The sequence below is a fragment of the Anas platyrhynchos genome, chromosome 18 (assembly GCF_047663525.1).
Source record: "Anas platyrhynchos isolate ZD024472 breed Pekin duck chromosome 18, IASCAAS_PekinDuck_T2T, whole genome shotgun sequence".
NCBI lineage: Eukaryota > Metazoa > Chordata > Aves > Anseriformes > Anatidae > Anas > Anas platyrhynchos.
Window position 1 is genome coordinate 4300207 of NC_092604.1, and position 13093 is coordinate 4313299.

At 48.1% G+C, this 13093-nt stretch overlaps 1 protein-coding gene across 4 annotated transcripts in view; it reads right to left on the reverse strand.

Moving 5' to 3' along the window:
• Positions 1 to 13093, reverse strand: part of LRSAM1 (leucine rich repeat and sterile alpha motif containing 1) — a 32038-nt gene that overhangs the window by 4876 nt on the left and 14069 nt on the right. For 3 of the 4 annotated variants that reach the window (XM_038164880.2, XM_038164878.2, XM_038164882.2), the window contains 13 exons: positions 12566 to 12595; positions 11883 to 12005; positions 11232 to 11371; positions 10347 to 10391; positions 9214 to 9284; positions 8331 to 8430; positions 6752 to 6839; positions 5926 to 6000; positions 4332 to 4412; positions 1988 to 2083; positions 1294 to 1392; positions 596 to 727; positions 154 to 235 (listed from right to left, as the gene is read on the reverse strand). In XM_038164880.2, the coding sequence (XP_038020808.2) occupies positions 154 to 235; positions 596 to 727; positions 1294 to 1392; positions 1988 to 2083; positions 4332 to 4412; positions 5926 to 6000; positions 6752 to 6839; positions 8331 to 8430; positions 9214 to 9284; positions 10347 to 10391; positions 11232 to 11371; positions 11883 to 12005; positions 12566 to 12595 (1162 nt within the window). The remainder of the gene's footprint in view (positions 1 to 153; positions 236 to 595; positions 728 to 1293; positions 1393 to 1987; positions 2084 to 4331; positions 4413 to 5925; positions 6001 to 6751; positions 6840 to 8330; positions 8431 to 9213; positions 9285 to 10346; positions 10392 to 11231; positions 11372 to 11882; positions 12006 to 12565; positions 12596 to 13093) is intronic. The other variant, XM_038164881.2, reaches the window with a different exon arrangement.

Below are 13093 nucleotides of genomic sequence, written 5' to 3' on the forward strand. Positions count from 1 at the left end.
GTGCTCCCTGCCTCTCCCGCTCGCACGCAGGCCTCTCAGGGCTCTGCTCCCCATGGCAGGCACCTGGCCCTGCACATCTGCAGGTTCAAGGCTCAGGTGCCTGCTGCTACCACACAACACGCCCAGGACCAAGCAGAAAAGAACCGGCGTTACCTGGGATTGTCTTTGCCACAGCCAGGATCTCCTGAGCTCGCCTGAGGATGGCACGCTGCAGGCCAGCCTCTGTAACACCCATCTGCAGGGAAGAGGAGGGCTGTTAGCACTCAGACGGGAAAGTAGGGAGCAGGCTGAGAAAGGAGACGTCCCCAAGAGGACACTGCAAACTCTGAGGGACGTATATCAAAAGACAAAGCTAAGTCACAGCTCACCCTGCCAGTGCTCTGGGAGAGCTTTCACCTACTTGAACAGGGCACAGGGCAGCACTGGCACCTCTCCCTGCATGGACGTGACACCCGAGGAGCGCTCACACTCCCACCCGCAGGACCTGCTGTGGGCACTGCCATGAGCACTGCCACAGCCATGCTCGGAGTAAAGGCAGGGTCTGTCCCAGCGCAGAGTCAGTGTTGCCCTGTGCTGTGTATCTGCTGTCTCGTACCTTTTCCAGGTCACTGGCAGTCATGGTGCTGAGCACTTGCAAAGATATTCGATGGTGTGCAAAGACAGGCACGTACTGTTCAGCTGACAGCTCGATTAAAAGGTTCACCAGCTGCTTCTCCAAGCCCTCCTCCTGCAAAACACAAGGCAAACTCCCAGACTTCACTCTGGAGAAAAGGCGTGGGGACGCTGCTGCCTGTCACCACGCAAGGCTGGCAGCAAGGACAGGCAACGTGCACGTTCCTGCTCTCGGGAACAAAGCCCTGCTCAAAGCATTTTGCTTCCCCAGAGACTCTAAAGCTCAAAAACCCAACAGCTGGAGAAGCTCTGGCCCCAGATGTTTTATGAGCACAACTCAAAACACTGTTTTAGGAAGAATGAACCAACCATTTCGCCAGCTGACATCTGCAGCAGCAGCTGCTTTGCCTACTCCAGGTGATCTGCACAATGGGCAGAGCTCAGATCAACCTCTTTGGGGCCACCCCTGCAGCTGTTTCCACAGCACAAGGTCCATGGCTCAGTACCAGAAACCAAAAGGAGCTGTTGCACTTAGACAGATTTGCACGTGAGTTTGGGGAGCCCAGTGGAGCTATTTGGGGGTTTAGTTGAAACAGAACTTTACTTGCTCTGCACCCTGCTGAGCAGAGCACCCCATTAGGTGTGCACAGCTACAGTGGCAGTATTAAATGCAAAGGCAACCTGGAGTTTCAGGGAGAGTGGCTTCTGGTTCAGCAGGCGCTGGTACTGGATCAGCCAGTAGTTCTCCTGTTTGGTCTCACTCTTTGCCTCCATTTCCAGCTGAAAAACAAACTCGTTCATTCAATAGCCTGAGACAAGAAATAAGCAGTATTTAGAGCAGCCTGACCTGTCTGTGTGGGGGGAAAGCAACAGCCTGGGCTGTGCAGAGGTGGTTCAGAGCATTGCTGTGGGCACCAGTAGGGTAAGATGGGCACCAGTAGGGTCAGATGGGCCTTCTGCGGGCTGGTCCCACTTTGATCCCCGCATCCCACATGTAGTCTAGGATCCTGCATCCCTCTTTGGGATGCAGAACTTTGTCCTGGTCTCCTGAAGCTCAGGAGACTCTGGAGATCCTCAGAACGACAAGGCCATGTGCAGCCACCTTGTAGGATTGTGCTCATCCTCCCCTGTGATTTCCTTTCCAGATGGGGTAGATTTCCGATGGCAGTGCCACATGCTGAACCAGGGACTGGGATAATTGTGCCCCAAGAGCCTACATCATCACTTTGTGAAGTAGAAGAGGTCTCTGGATCGGAACACAAACCCTCGGAGCCCCCCCGATCTTCTTTAACCCCATGCTGGCCCATGGATTCTCTCCCTGCAGCCAGCCCACGTGCTTCCTTGCCTACAGCACATAATCAGGGGCCTTTGTTACCAGTATTTGTTGCAATTCTTCCTCCCTTTGCTTCTTTTCTTTGAGCAGCTGCTGCAGCAGGTAACCAAGTGCTTGGCGTTGCTCCATGATCACCCCCTGCAACAGAAGGACTCTGGCATCCACACCTCCAGCCCCCAGCACTGCGAGCAACCTCCCGGCCCCGGCTGCCAGCAAAGCACTCACCCTGCCCGCAACAGGCACAGCAAATGTTAAAGCCCTGCACTCTGTGGGCCCTCAGCAGAGCTGAGCAGATGGCCTCAATCCTCTCCTAGGGGTTGGCGTGGCAGACACATTTCTCCTGGTCCTGCACCGACCACCAGCCAGCGGTGCCAACCCTCAGCACACCCAGGGCAGCCCCGGCCCGTGCTGGCAGCACATCACTGAAGTTCATCACTCTGTTAAAAGTTCATTCAGTGGCGTCCCAAGTGCTCACGGTTCCCCTCCTCAACTGAGAAGAACCACCTGAAACTGGGTCTAGGAGCCTGCAGGTAAGCGGGACAGGCGAGGCTGCAACCTCTCCATGTGCCAGGGAAGGGGGAGGCATCACGGCAGCCACGCTGCTGAGACCCGAGGAGAGGGGAATTGCCTCAGGAACCTCAGGCATGCCCTCACACCATGGGGCATCTCTGCATGGTTCAGTCTGAGTAAGCTCATACCTGCTGTGAAGGTCATTGACTGAGCAGAGGCCAAAAGTCAGCAGCCACAAGGACTTCAGAAGTCCATGGGCAAAGGGACGAGGATGCTGTTAAGAAGGCTGACCTCCAGAAGGTGAGCTCTGGGGAAACCTTTGCTGATCGGCAACTGAAATAAGATTTCTATCCATACCCCCCACAGGGGCCTGGCTCTCTGTTTAAGCAGGAGACATGGACTCCTGTCTCTCATGGGGAAAAGGCACTGTTAGCTGATCAGAGATGCTTTGCCCTGGTAGAGGCAGGAAAGCTCTGCAGAGGTGGGAGCAGGAGCAGCAGCAGGTAGCACTGCTCGCCACATGCTCACCTCTCCCAGCCAGAAGCAGCAGCTGCCCAGTTCACCTGCACTGGTGGAAACCCACCAGAGCTCTGCTCTCGATGCAACAACTTTTTTACCCCGACGTGGTAGTTTAGCTTCAAAAGCAGTGAGACATACAGCAGTGCAGAGCACTGCACTATTTCAGGGCTTCGCCTTCAGAGACGAGTGCAGTTGCTCAGCCCTCCCCAGGAACCCAGACACGTGCTGAGTGCTGCAGTTCACTTCTCAGGAGGAGGAGGCAACAAAATGTTCTTCCCTGGAGCTGGCTAATGACAAGTGGGAGCTGCTCCGGAAGAAAAACCCAGGTAGGTTCAGCTAATCTTGAGAATAACTCTCCCACCCACCCCTTCTGTGGACACCCCAAACTGACCTTGCAAGAGAGCAGTGCAAACACCTTCCTTTCTCAGGTTGTTTCTGGTTCTTCCTGCTTTCCAATGATTTATCAAGCTCATTACTAAAGCACCTGTATCTTAGAGGAGGAGCAACAGTCCCTGTACAGCAGGTATCGAATGTGACTGCAGAAATGCTGCTGAAGCACTTTGTGGGCACTGCCTGAGCAATAAGGGTTCAATCACAGCAGGAGTTTTGGGGCTGTAGACTGCCAAATGGCAAAGGAGATGCAGACAGATGAAGCTGTCCCACGCCTAATTTCCTGGTGTCTGGTGCTGAAGCTGCAAAAATACTGTGCTGCCCTCCAACAGACACGCATGCGGGTACTGGGACAGATCCTCCTTTTCTTGGGCTGACCGAAAAGGTGCCCTAACCTGGCAAAAGGTCCACACAACACAAAAACTGATGCAAAGGCATAATAACAAAATTTAAAGCCAAGCTTCTTAAGGCAAACTTGAGATTTCTCCATGTGTGACTGCTGATGAAGTCAGCCCATTGAATGGTGGGATGGTGAGGTGGAACAGCCTGAGAGGCATGGCTTAGAAATGAAGGGGAAGAGCTGACAGCCATTATCGGCAGGTATTTAAAACCAAAACACAACACAGCTATGTCAGAAGACATGGGATGCTCAGCAGGCATTTGTTTCTGGGGCAGCCAACAACTGGACCGCAAAATCCTTCCCCACCCAGCAAACCTAGAACTGTCTGCTTCTATCGGGGCAGGTTATTTGTCTGTTCCCTGAAAATTTGCCAAGATGTTTAAGAGCAGCAGCAATGTTTCCATGTTACCAAGACAAAGAGAGATTTTTGGTATCCTGTGGGTAAGTGCCCATCTGACTAAGCATAAAACCATCTGGAAACTGTAAGGAGCAAGAGAAGCAAGTGGAGTTTTTGCGATCCCAGAGCAGAGAGAGAGGGTGGTGGGGCAGCCCCAGAGCCCTACATACCTGCAGCGTCTCTGTGTCCAGTTCTTGCCTCTTTAACTCCAGCTGTGTCAACTGCAATAACTCTGTTTCTATTAATTTAATCTAAACAGAAGATGAAACATTTTTACTGACATTTGAAATGACTTTAATTTATGCCCTTTCAAGATGAGGTCTAACTACTGCCCTTGGAAGGACAACACTGCAGAGCTGCCCAGAAGTTTGGGAAACCTGCTAGTCCCCTTCCATGACACATGCTCCAGGGCTGCTCTTCATCCTGTGCCTGAAGAGCTGTGTCCCCCACTCTCTAATTGCCTCTCTGCTCTAAACACCTTCTGTTCAAGTCTAGAAGCACACTGCAATCAGCTTGTTCAGCCAAACCTTGCAGCCACTCTGGAAAGCAGCAACTGGTTATCAAAATCCTCACAGCACTACTGTTCAAACTGCAGATGGACTGGGGGCAGGGTCCTGGTTTTTAGATGCTTCAGCAAATCCCATCATGATACCTGCTCTTTCAGTCAGGGCAACTGAGACACAGAGAGGTGAAGTGAGTTGCCCCAGACCCCACAGCAAAGCCAAGAAGAGAGCCCAGCTCACCTAGCTGCCAGGCTACCTGCTCTCCCCAGGGCATGCTGCTTCATGTGCACCACCTACTACAAAGTTCCTGCTGACACTGGGGCTCTGCAGCAGGCAGCACCCAAGGCTCCCAACCTTTCCCTGGCTGTGCAGGATGTTGGTGGGATGGGATGTGTTTCAATAGCAAAAGGCCTGCCCTGTGATATCAAGGCACAAACGCACTTTGTTTCCAAGCAAGTGCAAGAAAAATGCTGGGCTCTTATGGAACTCAAGCCATGGAGAGTTGTTAGAATCATCTCCTGGATCATCTGTGCACAGTCCACAGGCTTCTAGCACAATGCAAGGATCAGTCACTGAGTGACTGAGTATATCAAAGCTCTTAAGCTTATCTACCAACTCCAGACCTGAGACTTTTCTCCTAGTGTCAGATCAAGAGAGGGAAGACTCCTGGAGCACTGTGTCAGAAACCAGCTGCTCATCTCCATGCATCAACCACTGCTACTTTCCCCACCAGCTCTTGCTCTTCTCCCTGTCTATTGCATTTCACTTTCTGCAGAATGGAGCTCAGAAAGGCAGGCTGAGAATGGGAAAGAAAAGGTGAACTTATGGCTGAAGGTGCAGTTCCGATGTGCTGGATGGAGATGCAGTGGACTCATGTGGAGACAGCAGCCCTGCTAAGGAAACCTGAAGGAAATTGTAATTGCAATTGCGGACCATTCCTACAGAGCCAAGGCAGGTCTGTCCTCTAGTGATCACTCTCCAGCATTTCATCTGCATTAGTGCTGAGATGATTGAAGCAATGGTGATTCCACTACCTCCCCAGCTGTAAAATCTGCCTTTAGACTACCTCCTATGGAACTGGGAGACTGTAGTTTATCCAACACTGCCCAATGCTTTGTTACAGAGCTCTCAGAAATACAAGAGCTCATTTCCTTCAGACCCTGCTCTGTGCTCAGAGCACTTTGATCTTCCTCAGAAGGATTTCATCAAATGATGGTATAAGCTGAGTAGTTGTTTGTTCTTCCTTCTATTGCCGACTCACCTGGTTTCTGATCTGTCTATGCATAAGATCCTTCTTCAGTTGGAGAGCTTCAAAGGCAGCTTTCTGCATCTCACTCTAAGGGACAGACAACATCCTGCTTAGTGAGGGTTGTTCATTCAGTCGCAAATGTGCTAAGAAACTCTGCTACCTTGTAGTGGCTCACATACATCTAAATAGCACTTACTCTGCATTAAGGGTCCAGATTACACCATGACAGACCTCACAGTCCCCAAAGGTAAAACCCTCTTTACAGCTGGACAATGAAGTCATAGTCATGTTCTTCAAACGCACAAGCTGAATGCTGCACATGAACCTCCCCTCTCATTTTCAGCAGCACTCAGCAGCCAGGCTGCTAGGTCTGCGTAGCAGGCCATGGCTTCCCAGCTCTTCTGAAAAATTAGCTGAAGAGGTCTTATGTTCAAAAGGAAGTATTCAAAAGCAGCAAATGCCTTGTAAATGCCTCAATAGGCATAGGCAGCTTGTCCAAAGTCACACAAGAAATCTGCCATAAAGACAGGACTTCTGTATCAAAATCCTCTGCATTAATCATCAGACCACCTTTGCTTCCCATGACTTGCGCTGCTCTCCTTTATGAAAGTTGCTGTGTGGTTTAAGAATAAATACATTTTTCTCTCAACCAACAAAGTCAGTTTGTTGGAATACCAGAGAGTCTCAAAGTTTAGCAAATAGTGTCTGTCCTATAAAACAACTTCTGCAAGCAGCCCAGTCCTGTCACCATTGCTTCTATGTCTGCCACTCAATTCTGCGTTTGCGTGCAGTTGCTTTCCTTCGAGCCCCCCTGCAAACAATTTGTTCTCTTGCCTACCTGCTGCAAGATCTGACTAACAGCCTTGTTCTGATCCAGCTGTTGCCAAGCCAGGATTTGCTGGAACTTCTGATCCATCTCAGCCAGGCTGCAAGAAGATGTATTTGTCATGGAGTTACTGCTGGGTCTGAGACTCTTGGTATAAACAAGAGGAAAAGTGGGTAACAGAGAATATAGAAATGGAGAAATTTGTTACTGAACAAGGGTGAACGGCCATGACATGGCTGAATGCTCTGATATAAAACCTTCTCTACAACCAGAGCAAATCTGCACGACAGCCTAAGCCAGAGCAGAAGCACCACTGCCTGCATATGCACAGCTCAAAGTGCAAACAGGGGCTGTAGCTGCCCCAGCAAGCTGCTCAGATGGTGAATTTGCACATCAGCATTCTGCACTGGGAAGGGTGTGCTGATGAGGGAGACTCAGACGATGTGGTCACGTATTCCTGCACTTGCATGCAGGACTGTGCCTGCCCACTGCCCTCTGCTGGTGTGTACGAGGTTATTTCTGTTCAGTGTTTGCCGGAAACTGCCAGATAAAAATTTCTCACATTCTTGCAAACAAAAAGAGCCAGAATGCTCTCTGCATCTGCAGCAATGAAAAGTGTTCCACACATATACAAACAGCCTCCATGTAATGTTTAAAGTCAAGAGGACTTTTTAATATTCTGTGCCTTTGCCACATATTGCAAAGTGTGAAATTTTTAGGTATCCTGTTGTAACACTGCTCAATTCCACCTGCCATCTCACTGCTGATGGGAATGGAAATCAGGGCATTTATACAGTGATTTCCTGAAGTGACATGTCTCAGCTTTCATGTGTCAGTGGATCAAGGTCTCATAGCTTTGTGGGTGATAAACTCCACTAGTTCAAAAATTCTTCCCCAACAATTCTTGATTTGTTTCACTTCCCCAAAGACCCTGCAAGGAACACCACATTTTAAAACAGAGTCTAGTTTTTAAGAAACAGAAGGTGACTCTGTGTAATTGACCATGAAAAATCTTAGCTCTCTTGTCTCAGAGGAACTGGACTTGGATCTGAAGAAAAGACAATCCCAATTTTCTCTGTAATTTGTCCAGGAGAACTATCAAAATGCCACACTAAGTGCAACAAATGAAAGGCTCTGGCTGCTGCTAACAGAAGTCCTGCACCATAATTCTTATCTTCTGCATGAGAAGTTATTAAATGCAATGAAAGCAGAAACATTATTCTGTAGACAATCCTGGGAAGTGACAAAAGGATTTCTGTACCACAGTTTGACACTGACCTGGCTAACAAAACAGGAAAAAGATCTTGATATTTAGCAGAATGTATAAGGTAAAATAAACAGTGTAAAAATGTGATAGTTAATTCAAAGTATGATTAACAGGCATTTTCATGTGGTTAAAAGGTAGTTCATTCAATCAAGTTTGACAGTTTCTTTAAATTGTATTGTCACCTGCTCGTGTACAGCTGTCCTGCTGCATTCCAGCAGCTGCAGGAATTCCTGGCTGTTTACATGGGAATTACACCAGGGACTGTTGGCAAGAAAGGGACTTTACAACAACATTACCTCAAGCCCCAGAGATCTGCCACTGTACCTGGAGCAGGCCTGGTTGACAAGGTCTTGCCGACGAGACTCGTAGGTCATTTGAATGAGCTTGTTCTTGTAGCTCTCGGCCAGCATTTGTTGCATGGCAGCTGGGAGACAGAAGTGCTGTCAGTCTGAAACAGGAGCTGGTGTCTAGAACAGACACTAATCTGCCACTGCTGTTACAATAACCTGCAATTAACAGTGCCTTCTCTCTCATTTCAACCTGTCCTAGTTTTTTCCATTTAATTCATTTACAAGCAGATTCATTCATCTACAAGAATCGTAGCTATTTACTGGGAAATTAGATGAGTGAACTCCACTCTGCCTGTGCTTGAATCTCTTCAGTGCTTGGAGGAGCCAAGTCACTGCCACTGACCCTTGGATGGGCTGCAGCCCTGCCTGTCCCACTGTGAACAATTCATCCCGTGGGGTGAAAACACACACACCATTTCCCATGTAACCCCACCAGATCTGTTCTTCTTTGTAAAAAGCAGAAATGGTTCCTTGTTCCATTGTGGCTTACCTCCTAATAAACCTCCTGCCTCATGAACCCAAACAGTTAACATCTGTTTGGTAGCTCTAAAATATAAAGTGCTTTGTGTGCACACGGGATGGCTTACATTCAGTCTTAGACTACTCGTGCAACACGCTCTGGCTACGCCAGGAGCAGAGCTCACATCTCAGAGACCCAGCAGTGAGCTGCAGGTGGAAGCACTGGATCAGCTATGGTAAATGTGCTGCCCCCTGCCACTCTGCCCTACTGCACCAAGCAGCATGCAAGGATGTGTGTGTCAGCATTTCCCACGTGGTTACCACCTCTTCAGTGCACCTCCAAAGGAACTGGGTCTTTCTAGTACCTTTTACCACCCCAAGGAGTTATCCACACTTACAGGCCACTTCCCTTCTGCGCAGTTGCTCTGTCTCCTCCTGTGTTATTGCCATCAGCTGCTCCATCCTTATTCTAGCAAATAAACAAGAACAATTCAGCCACTCCTTCAAGCAAGCACTATCTCACTCCTCTGCCCGCCCAGCTCAGAGCCCAAAGGCTGGGCAGATTCACCAAGCAACCTGTGCAGGAAAGCCACATGCCCATCAGAGACTCAAAGTGTTCTTGGTAAAGGTCCTCTAAGTCTATGGGAGAAATCATAAATTTTGCTCAAAACGATGGGAACAATTGCTTTTTATACTGGAAAACTGATCCCAGAAGACCCAGCAAGGGTCTGGAAAGTCAGCAAAGAGAAAAAGAACATCAATGCAACATGCACACACTGTCATCAAGCACAATGCCAGCCCCTTGTTTGGCTTTCTTTTCCCTTGAGGCTTGACGGTCACTTCAAAGCTGACTTGAGTAATGACACTGAAAGCAGAAGCCTGGCCTCCATCCCCACCTCCTCATTCTGATTCCAGCACAATTACACACAACACCACTTAATAGATCAGGAACTGGTTTGACTGAAAAACTATCTGCCATACAATGAGATTATTTTTCAGCCAGGTCAGTTCACTGTGTCATAGCACAAACGCTTGGCTGAAGGGAGGGGACATCATATAGGCAGGGGAGAGTTGGGGAAAACCAGTATTGGAGGCAAAGCTAGCTCAAGGTGTTGGCTGAATGGGAGCATTGGCTTTGGTATATTCCTCCCAGCCTGTACACATCATTGGGCCATGTTTGTAGATGCTTTGCTTTCCAACAGATACAAGATTTCTGTTGGTCCATGATAGTGGAATATAGGAGTTTGTTCCTAAACTGCTTAGCTAGGACCTGAGATGAAAAGAAGGTGCAATCACCATCCCATGGGGTTTGCCAGACTGGGTAAACCCAGGCACATCTAGTCCAATATCTTGCCTCCAACAGTGAACAGACCCAGCTGCTTCAGCCAAAGCAGCAGGAAACCTTTCAGATAGCAGGTCTGAAATGAACTTCCCCTAACTTGAAGTGAATTCATACTGATGGCTCTGCAATTAAATCTCAACCCTCTTCCTAGCTCCTCGTCCCTTTTCTAGAAAATTTTGAGATACTTACCTCTCATTCTCCAATGATTTCAGAATGTCTGAACTTTGTTTTTGCCTAAAAAAAAAAAAAGGTAAAACAAAAGATTTTAATCTGGCTGAGCAGCACACCCTGTTCCCCCAGGGGGCAGAGAACAACTTTGCTTCTCCTGCACAGAAGAGCAGCCTTAAGCAGGCTGGTAACCTTGTGTCAGCGTATCTAGGTCAGCGGTACCTAAGAACCAGCATTCAAATAAGTACATTCCATGAGGAATTTTTCCACAACACTGCAAAACTTCAGCAGCACAGATATCATAGAAGCACAGAACAGCTCAGGTTGGAAAGAACCTGAAAGATCACCTAGCTCCAACCCCCCTGCCATGGGCAGGAATGTCAGGTACGTGTGACACATTTTTCTGAGATGCCAAATTCCACTTTCTTTAAATGGGATTTTGTCAGTTCAACAACACACCATCTACAGATATGGACCCTGGTATTTTTATTTGCAAACCTGTGAGTACAGACCCCAGTGCAAACAGCCAAACCAGTGTAGCTAATCCATCTAAGAAAGGAAAGAAACATAACTGTATCCACAGCAAGGACACCAGAAAGGCCTATACAACTTCACTGGGTTTGTCTGTGCAACACAGGCTTGCAGGGACAGCCTGGCTCTGTAGCCAAGCCTGAAGGCCCTTTGGGAAGGTCTGTCCAAAGGCTGCAGGCTGGATGATGAATGCAGAAGCAGCACACATCCCGGATCAGGGATTTACCCTCAAAACTTCACTGATCTCCCAAGTACCAGGACCGATCAGTTCTGTTAAAACTCAGAATGGTTGAAATGAACAGCTCTGAGTGAGACAAAATAACATGAGCCCCCAGTGGACAGAGTTCACTGCAGGACACCCTGGGGCCGCCTTACCTCTGATTGTCCTCTATCAGCTTCTGGATACGGCTGGCAATGCCTTGCTCTGCTTGTTTCAACTGCTGCAGCAGTTTCAGGCGCTCCTCCTCCAAATGGCGCTGGTGCTTTGTCAGACCCTTCTCCAGCCTCATCTGATCCTAGGCCAAAGCAGAAAAAAAAAGCAAAGGAGAATGTGGTCAGTTTAGGCAGGGCAGTGTCTTGTACAAGGCCAGATAATGGAGAACTTGGTTGCAGTGACCCAGGCAGATCCTGGGAGATCTTATGAAAAGGAAAACCCTCATCAGCTGGGACAGCCTAATCCCAAATGAAATGAGGAATCATTTCAAGGTTTATTCAAGGAGATGCAGAGAACCTGTGAAGCCAAAAAGACTATAGGTGGGAAAGATGAAAAATGGAAGTACTCCAATCTGTACAGCCAAACATCACTGCTCCCACCTCTCAAGTAACTGTAAGAGTGTCCCTAATACCTGAGAGAGAAGGTGGAAGAAAAACACTGAATGCAGTGAATTAGCTGCTGTCTCTAGAGGGTAAGTTTCTGCATGCTTGGACACTTGGAACACCACTCCACTTTGAGTCTGTCCATGGCAACAAGCACAGCCTTGCCTCAGCAAGTGGCAGGGCCAGAGTGCCTGCCCCAAAGAGACCTACCTCTCTCACTGTCTGCAGTATCTCATCCTTTTGACTGCTGATCTGTTGAACAAGCAGAGCATGTTCTCTTTGCCCCATGTTCAGGCGCCGCTCAAATTCCAGCTTCTCCTGCATTTTTTTTTCCTAAGAAGAGTAAGAAGAAAAATGAATGCCAGAAACTGGAAGACTGCTGGCTCTGCTCCTTCTCAAACAAGAGCAAATTCTGGCAATGTAAAACAACACACAGTAATCCTCTCAACTACCAGAGAGAAGGACAAATGGCAAAACAGGAGGCTTGAGTAGGTGATAGAAATATTCTGTTCTCAGGAACCCAAAAATTGTGAAGCAGAGACTGCTGTTCTTTTTATGACAGCCTCCAAACTCCCCACAACTCATTTGATAGTCACAAAGCCAACATCCCATGGCACCAACCCATACAACAAAAATGGAGAGAACTGGAACTGCTCACTCCTGAGAGACTCTGCAGCTCATGGGCTGTATGTGTCAGACAACTCAGTCACAGATTTCCCCACACTACTGCCTGCATTCTGTGGTGAGGAATGAGCAGGTCTGGGGGGAGTTCTGCAAGATCTCAGTTCTCAAAACATTGTTTTGGCTGAAAAAAAACAAATAAAGAAATGGAAAACAAGAAATAGAAGTGGCCCTACTCTGCAGACAAAGTACTTGCAGGGCTTCATCCTTACCTTCCTCTTCTCATAGTCCAAGAATTTGTTCTGAAAAATAAACAGCAAATATTTACTCCCAGGAGCAAATTTTTGTAGACATTATTAGCCTACTTTATATCTTCCCCTAACTGAGTAAAGACATCAACCAAAAGCACAAGAAGATTAACATATCCACAAAGCCCATTCATTTATGTTTCTCCAGGGGCAGAGAAATTTACTCTGTAGTTGACAAATAGCACGGGAATTAACACAGCTTGTCAAAATTACAGGCCAGCCTCATCTTTCCCAGGAAGGGCTGGCGATATCCAACACTTGGCTGCGAATCACAAGGTGCTTCTGCAGTTTGCTCTCCCCCAAGACATTATTAAAAACGTGGTACCATGCTGCACACACTGTATCACACTGTCATTACTGTCCCTTGGATGCATCATTTTCAAGATAATGATTAAAACTGACATAGCTCAGAAAATATGCACAATTATAGAAAAAAATGGGTCAGAAGAGATCTCCGGAGGTCTGTACTCCAACCTGCTCACAACAGCATTG